The following is an 8,803-nucleotide window of genomic DNA, read 5'->3' as shown; positions in this document are numbered from 1 at the left end:
GCTTTAGCGTGGTCTCCAGAAGAATGAGAACCTGACAAGAGACGAAAATGTGTACACTATCAAAAGAACTTTATGGGGAAAAAACACATGGAAACATTAATAGTATTAATCGTATACATTCTAAACAGTAGTAAACATATCAGCAAAGTATCCAACCTGACTTGATAGCCAAGATTATCTCTCTGTGGTCACTATACAGATTCCCTGGTTCTGATCCCCTCCCTTGGCATGTAAGATGTTCTCTTCTCAGCCCACTTATCAGATAAAAGAGTTTATTCACTAAAGGGAGAGTCTGAAGGAGAGTTGTGGCTTTAGCGCCCCCTCTTCACTATTCATTATGAAGGGTTAACATGAGGAAGGTTATATACATATATGCATTATACAGGGCCAGCCATGCTGTGGAGGCTCACTAGGACAGGACCGTCATAATGTATAATGAAGTCAAGCAGCTGAAACCCCATCTTATCGTCTCTTTAGTGATCGTGGGCTCTGTTATTATTTAGTTATTGTCAGGTTTATACACGCACGGTTGCTCAGTGATTTCAGACGCGGCCGTGTATGTGCGCTTCCCAGGGCGATCGGCAGTCGTTAGGCGACTCCGCCTGTCCGCGCGGGGTGTTTGCCGCACCTGCCCGTGTTGTTATTGCTGCACACACGTGCGTGAGCCCCGCCCCCAGCCGGTAGTAGAATAGCTGGCCGAGCACCGCTCGTCCGCTTCGCACTATGCCGTCACCAATCCCTGTTGAGCGGTTCTTTCCCCGCGACCTGTCCCCGTCCATAGACCTTCGCCCTTGCAGCAGCCCTCTGGAGTTAAGCCGCCACAAGCCGGGCAATCGCCCCTTCTCAGTGAGCCGTCGACTCGCCGCCTCCCTCCTTCCTCCTCGCTTGGCCTGGTGCAGCATTGACTGGGAGCAGGTCCGGCTGCTGGAGCCGCTGGGCTCGGGGGGATTCGGCTCCGTGTACCGGGCCATCTATCGGGGCCAAACGGTGGCGCTAAAGAAAGTGAAGCGCTGCACCAAGAACCGGCTGGCCTCACGCCAGAGCTTCTGGGCCGAGCTGAACGCCGCCCGCCTGCGTCACCCCCACATCGTGCAGGTCCTGGCTGCCAGCACGTCGTGCCCAGGGGACCCCGGCAGCCCCGGCACCATCATCATGGAGTACGCCGGCAGCTGCACCTTGCACCGCCGCATTTACGGCCGTGGCCCCCGGCTGGGCAAGGAGTGCTGTCTGAAGTACGCGCGGCATGTGGCGGACGGGCTGTTCTTTCTGCACCGGGGCGGCCTCGTACACCTGGACCTGAAGCCGGCTAACGTGCTTCTGGCCCCGGGAGACCTGTGCAAGATCGGGGACTTCGGCTGTTCGCAGAGGGTGCGCGGAGGAGAGGACGGAGAGGAGCCCTGCTGCAACCAGCTTAGGCACGTTGGGGGTACCTACACCCACCGGGCCCCGGAGCTGCTAAGGGGGGAGCCCGTCACCGTCAAGGCTGATATCTATTCGTTCGCCGTCACTCTGTGGCAGATGGTGACCCGGGAGCTGCCCTACACCGGGGATCGACAGTGCGTGCTCTACGCTGTGGTGGCCTATGACCTGAGGCCGGAGATGGGGCAGGCGTTCCGGTGCACCGAGGAGGGCAGGTTCTCCCGGGAAATAGTGGAGAGCTGCTGGGCAGCGCGGCCGGAGCAGAGACCCAGCGCCGAGCAGCTGCTGCAGAGGCTCAACGCTGTGCAGTGTGACCCGGACTGCGTGGAGCCTGTGCTGGGATCTGACCCGGACTCTGTGCACTGGCAGGATAACTTGGATCATATGCAGGAATCTGACCCGGACTCTGTTCCTTCACTACCCAAGACAGATTTCTTGGATCCTGGTCAGGGATCTTGTCCAGATCATCAGCATCCACCTGCCGGGACAGATCGCCCGGGTTATTTGCAGGAGAGATGGGATTGTGTGGTTAACAAGTACAAAGGTTCTGGTTGTGTGGAGCCACAGCTGAGAATCCTCTAGAGAGCTACTAGATGTCTCCTTTATGATCTTCTACCTTGAGTGATGCTTCTCACATCGTTGTTGGAAAGCTGTTGCTGGCCATCATACTGAAGACTCTGTACACTAAATGGGTCACTTCAGTTACTAGTCTATATCTGCCAAGTGGGTGACTCGATGTCACATGTATTAGGTTTCCAGGATTCTTCAGTGGATGCTTCAGACATTCTAAGTCAACCTGGATTCTCCAGTTGGGGATAAGTTCACCTGTGGATGTTTAATCATGACCCCATATCAAACAAAGCACTTTTCATCCCTTTGCTGTGGTTTATGTATGTTTTTCTATGTATGCTGTGGGTGAACTAAGCATTGTGTGTCTTGTTTTGTTGGGTTAAGTGCAATAACATTGTTTCATGCGACCATAAACATGCAGCTTTGGGACCCACCAAACGTTCAACTAAGATAGTGGTTATTGGGTTATTTTGGGTTGTTCTTGAAAAATGTTGTGTGGTTCAAAGCGATGTTCTCTGGTGGTAGTGTCGTTGTCTTGTACAAACAAAGCACAGTGGCCTTCTGTTGTGCATAGGATTAGCATTGGGCTTCATTTAGGTCTTGGCATTCTAATAAAATAGGACAAATTCCCCATAGTGACAAACAGGAGGGCTTTAGAGAACAGCCCCATACATGCTAGGGGTGAGATGGATACATATACATTCAAATTATTTACCATATGTTCATGCCGAGTGCATTAAGAGTCAATGTCTTGTACAGCTTTTGGGGTCTATTCACGGAAGGGAGACCTTCTAATGCTACACATTATGAAGGTGGTCCAGCCTTGTCTGCTTCTGTTCCAGGGAGAGCTTGGCTGGCCCTGAATAATGTATAGTTACATCAGTGAGATGCCAAAGTCTTGCGCATTTATTTGGGCAGAATGCAAGGTCAGCTCAGCCCTTCTTGCTGGAGGAACTTGGTAGAATTGTCCCATCATAATGAGTTTTGTTTAGGAAATGCCAAAGTTTAGAGCTTTCGATATAGCTACAGACCATAACTGAGAATTAAGATAAATCACCAATAGCATAATGCAATGCTGCTTCGTATTAAGCTATGCATTGTACAGGGCCAAGCCTGGTGGGATGCGCCTGCTAGCTAGTCTTGCTTAAAGCATAGGTAAATCTGAGACTGACTTGGCATGGAAAATGAGACCTCTCTCATCCCCTAGTTTACCGTTGCTAAATAAAAATACTAAAAAAAAAAAATGTAAAAAAAAATTACAAAATAGTGTCTATACACAATCCTATGGAGTGATGCAAAAAGTAAAGCATACAATGAGTCTTGAGCTGATATTTATATTTTTTTCTGGGCAGGGATGATTGTTTATAATGTATTATATATATATATTGTGCAGCAATGGGGTAAATCCAAAGTACTTAAAATAAATGTGAAATCTGTGGAATAAATGTAGGCAAGCGCTGGATAAAAATGTTTAAGTGGAAGAATTAAGACAACGCATAGCTATATAATACAAATTTTGATGTTTATAATTCTGAATTATATGGGATGGATATACATAGCTTAATTATGAAACATGTCCCCAGTGTCTTTTTTTTTTTTTTTTTTTTTTTTTTTTTTTTTTTATAGCACTTACCTGCTAGACCTGTTTGGCCCCAAATCCAACACTGTAGTATTTCTAAAGACCAAATAGTGTGTATGTGAAACACTTGGTGTCACTCAGCCTCTTTGTGTTGAAAACTGAAATACCAGCAATGTTTCGTATTTTTAAGATGTGTGTGACGGTGTGGATAGTTTTTTTGCAAACATTTTAAACTCCACAAGTGCATAAGTATATTTTTATAATAAATAAATTGGTTTCAGAAAACGTGTATGTGATGTGTGTGGCTTCTTCCCTATGAAATATACATGCCACTTGAAGGGGAGCTTCAAATTATTAAAAATAAGTGTTTTGAAAATACTAGAATATTACAAAATGTGGCTGTTTTCAGCCAGCTGCATATTTGTGCTATTAACGGAACTGGTTTGTATAAAATCTCTGCTAGGCAAACACTGAATCCTTATCAATACTACTTAGTAGTAAAGAATAGAGTGGCTCAGTCTCAATCACCCAGTCTGACTCGCTAATGGAGTCTTTGTGTGGTGTTTTAGCTGGGAACATATTCAAACCTGTGGTATTGCAACTTCACAACGAGCTTCTAATATCGTTGATGGGTTAATGTTATATAGTAGTAAACCCACCTTGGTGGAGGACACTTTATCTAGACCATGTCTTCTTGCAGGAGAAGCTTACATCTTGGTGATGTATCGGCAATAACATGTTCAACTTTTTCGCAAACTCTATTTGGAAATACAAATATCTGTGTTCAATTCTCAATAATAGAATCACTATGGCACGTAAAGCGAGAATGTGTATTATAAGAATTGGTTAATGAATGTCAGCGCTCTTTATAGTACTTTGGTAAGCTGGCTAAACCTAAAGGCTTTAACCTGCAGCTTATGAGCGTTTAGTAGCCTACATACTGCTAGCAAAAACATCTTGGTTATTAAGGGCTGATCTGTCGCACACCTGTACCCTCCCGCACGTGTTTAGTTTCAGTGGATAGCTACTTATAAACACGGTTCTCACCTGAGGATATGCAATTTAAAGTATAAATAGCACTATTGCCTTAGGACAAGGAATCGACTCGGTGTATATTTTTCTTAAAGGACTGCCTAAAGTTACTTTGTTGCACAGGGGATGCTATTTATTTGAGAATATAATTCATTTTTAGATATTCTTTAACATTTCCTATGATTCTCAGCCAGGATACTATATCGCCAAGCGTATCGATTTCACAATGATTTGTTAACCCCGTCTCTAAATTTGTGTGGGTTTAAAATCCTCTAGGTTGTAAGCCAGTGTCAGGGGCAGTGGCGACTCTAGAAACAATATATAGGGGGGGCACACAAGATATCACATTCAAATTGGGGGGGCATTCATAATTTCCAAAAATAATGTGCTATGGAATTATACTTTTGTTATTGGGCTAAAATAATACTTGATCATTCAACATGGGAAGCCTGAAGCCACAATTGAGTGCAACTAATCCTTGAAATAAATATTATAACACAATAACTTTTCCACTAAATGATTTCAGGGCCTTGAACGTTTTGTCCCCTGAAGTCACTACAACTTCAGGAGGGCATTTTATCTCTGGATAAATATAAATTAAATAATTCCTACTGTAAGTTAAGTGCCAGGAACAGATGACCAAACACACACACACCAACACAGGCTCTGTCACACCAACACCCAGACACACACACCAGGACAGGCTCTGTCACACCAACACCCAGACACACACACCAGGACAGGCTCTGCCACACCGACAACCAAAAACACACACACACACATCAGGACAGGCTCTGCCACACCCACATCCACACACACACACACACACACACCAGGACAGGCTCTGACACACTGACACCCAGACACACACACCAACACAGGCTCTGTCACACCAACACTCAGACACACACATACCAGGACAGGCTCTGCGACACCGACAACCAAACATACACACACACACCAGGACAGGCTCTGCCACACAGACACCCACACACATCAGGACAGGCTCTGCCACACCCACATCCAAACACACACACACACACACACACACACCAGGACAGGCTCTGCCACACAGACACCCACACACATCAGGACAGGCTTTGCCACATCCAAACACACACACACCAGGACAGGCTCTGCCACACTGGCAACTGAACACACACATCAGGGCAGGCTCTTCCACACCCACATCCAAACACACACACACACACACACACACACACACACACACACACACACAGACAGGCTCTGACACCCAAACACACACCCTAGGACAGGCTCTGCCACACTGACAACTAAACACACACCAGGACAGGCTCTGCCACACCAACACCTATACACACACACCCGAGGACAGGCTCTGCTACACTGATAACCAAAAACACACAAACAGCAGGACACAATCCACGTCACAGACGTCTGAATCAGGATGGATTTTTCACACTGCATTGTCGTTTATACCCCCCTTACTGTTTTTGCCCCTGCTGCCCATATATATTATTAGCCCCAGTTGCCGATAGCAGGTATAGATCAACACCTTAACACACAAACCAAGCTTTGCATGGATAGATCAACTGAAATTCACCTGTGTTCTCAGCACTGAAGATATATATCAAATAAACAGAATCAGACATACAAATCCTGTATTTGCAGGTATACAGTAGTATATGAAACGTAGCATTGCAGGTATAGATCAAATAAATACATGGAAACAGCATTGCAGGTATTAATCAACTGAATAAGACATACAAACACTGTATTTGCAGGTATACATAAATAATGTATGGAAATATATAGATATGGATCTACAGAATAACGCAAAAACCCAGCTTTGCAGGTAAAGATCAATTGGAATTCACATAAAAACACGTCATTAAAAGGTATATTTAAAACCCCCTAAATTACATGCATAGATCACAGGTTGCGCACCCCAAAGCCGGCCCTGCCGTCCACACTGCCCACACAGCAATCACACTCCTATCATACCCAGGCAACCAGTAAATGCTGGTACCTAGGCATGATGGGACTGTGATTGCTGTTAGCAATCACACTCCTATCATGCCAGGTCAGCCAGTACATGCTGGTACAGGGTGACTGTAAGTGATGTGCAGACCCCATACTGCTGGCAGCATCAATACACAAGGGGGGCAGCTAGCTAGGTTTTAGCATGTACTGGCTGACTTGGCATGATAGGAGTGTGATTGCTAACAGCAATCAAAGTCCCATCATGCCTAGGTTCCAGCACTTACACATCCAACCAGTAAATGCTGAAACCTGGGCATGATGGGACTGTGATTGCTGTTAGCAATCACACTCCTATCATGCCAAGTCAGCCAGTACATGCTGGTACAGGATGGCTGTAAGTGATGTACAGACCCCATACTGCTGGCAGCATCCATAGACAAGGGGGGCAGCTAGCTAGGTTTTAGCATGTACTGGCTGACTTGGCATGATAGGAGTGTGATTGCTAACAGCAATCACAGTCCCATCGTGCCTAGGTTCCAGCACTTACACATCCATGCTATCACACACTTCATTCACAGATTCATTCCCTCAATCATACATTCTCATTCAAACTCCCTCCCCACCCCCTTACCTGCACTGCAGCTCCCTCGATGCCGCTCACAGACTTCAGCAGAGGGCGCGGCCTCCCTCTGCGTTCTCTGGTAAAGCACAGAGGAAGCGGGACTGGAGCAGAGTCATGTGATGTCACGTGAACTCTGCTAGGTTCCGCTTCCTCTTTGCAGTACAGAAGACCCTCCCACAGGTAAGTAGCCGGGCTCGAGGTGCGGCCCGCGTAAGATCGGTTGCCTTGGCTGCCGATCTTACTCGGGCCGCACCCTCTCTCTCCTCCGCGTTTAAAAATAAATAAAAAAAAAGAAAGAAAGACGAGATCCAAATTTAGCATGGGGGCAACAGGGGGGGCAAAGATTAACCTAGGGGGGGCAATTGCCCCCCTGTAGCGACGCCACTGGTCAGGGGCCACATTGCATTGCTTTGGCCAGGGCACATAATGCTGTTAAGATGGCCCTGCACTTTGCCGCGGTCTCTGGGGCAGTTTCCAGCTGGGCCCAGAGGTGGATGACAGTGTGGCCTGGTGTGTGCGGGAGGCTGGGGTCTGCAGGATAACCAGAGAGGTGCGGGAGGCTGGGGCAGCTGAATGTGTGGAGCTGGGGGAAAGTGTCCTGGGGGTGGTGGGCTGTGTCTTTGGGTGTTTAATACCCTTGTGTTGTGCTGGAGCTCAGGTTAGCAGGCAGGAGGACGTGTGGCATGGGGCTGCTGCTGGGAGTCCAGATCATGGATAATGTGCTGGTCAGCATGGAGATTGCTCTCAGGATGTGTCAGGATAAGGGCTGGCATCAGCCAGAGAAGGGAATCGGTATATGTCATGGACCTGATTAAGCCTGGCCCTGTATCAACCATGGCCCAGAATCGGCCATACATAGTAACATAGTAACATAGTTCATAAGGTTGAAAAAAGACCAAAGTCCATCAAGTTCAACCTATATACATATTGTGTCCCTACTGTGTTGATCCAGAGGAAGGCAAAAAACCCTTATGAAGCAGATGCCAATTGCCCCATACCAGGGGGAAAATTCCTTCCCGACTCCAAATATGGCAATCAGAATAAATCCCTGGATCAACGTTCTGTCCCTATTAATCTAATATCCATAACTTGTAATATTATTGCTTTCAAGAAACACGTCCAGGCTCCTTTTGAACTCTTTTATTGAGTTTACCATCACCACTTCCTCTGGCAGAGAGTTCCATAATCTCACCGCTCTTACTGTAAAGAACCCCCGTCTGTGCTGGTGTAGAAACCTTCTTTCCTCCAGCCGTAGAGGATGTCCCCTTGTTATAGATACAGTCCTGGGTATAAATAGGTCCTGGGAGTGATCTCTGTACTGTCCCCTTATATATTTATACATAGTTATTAAGTCCCCCCTAAGCCGTCTTTTTTCCAAACTAAATAACCCCAATTCTGATAATCTTTCTGGGTACTGTAGTCCTCCCATTCCCCTTATTACTCTGGTTGCCCGTCTTTGAACCCTCTCCAGCTCCACTATATCTTTCTTGTACACTGGTGCCCAGTACTGTACACAGTATTCCATGTGTGGTCTGACTAGTGACTTGTACAGGGGTAGAATTATTTCCTTGTCGTGGGCATCTATGCCCCTTTTGATGCACCCCATGATTTTATTT

General features: G+C 46.6%; 1 protein-coding gene across 1 annotated transcript; it reads left to right on the top strand.

Moving 5' to 3' along the window:
* The first annotated feature begins 723 nt into the window (after nt 1-723).
* Nucleotides 724-2,001, top strand: LOC149305414 (serine/threonine-protein kinase mos-like). The gene has a single exon (XM_089477498.1). The coding sequence runs from the start codon at nt 724-726 to the stop codon at nt 1,999-2,001; it is 1,278 nt and encodes a 425-aa protein (XP_089333624.1).
* The last annotated feature ends 6,802 nt before the right edge of the window (nt 2,002-8,803 follow it).

Source organism: Sceloporus occidentalis, unplaced genomic scaffold (assembly GCF_023333645.1).
Source record: "Sceloporus occidentalis isolate IW3139 unplaced genomic scaffold, rSceOcc1.0.p SCAF_11, whole genome shotgun sequence".
Classification (NCBI taxonomy): Eukaryota; Metazoa; Chordata; class Lepidosauria; order Squamata; family Phrynosomatidae; genus Sceloporus; species Sceloporus occidentalis.
The sequence above is the reverse complement of the archived record's forward strand: the minus strand, read 5'-3'. Positions and strand labels throughout refer to the sequence as shown.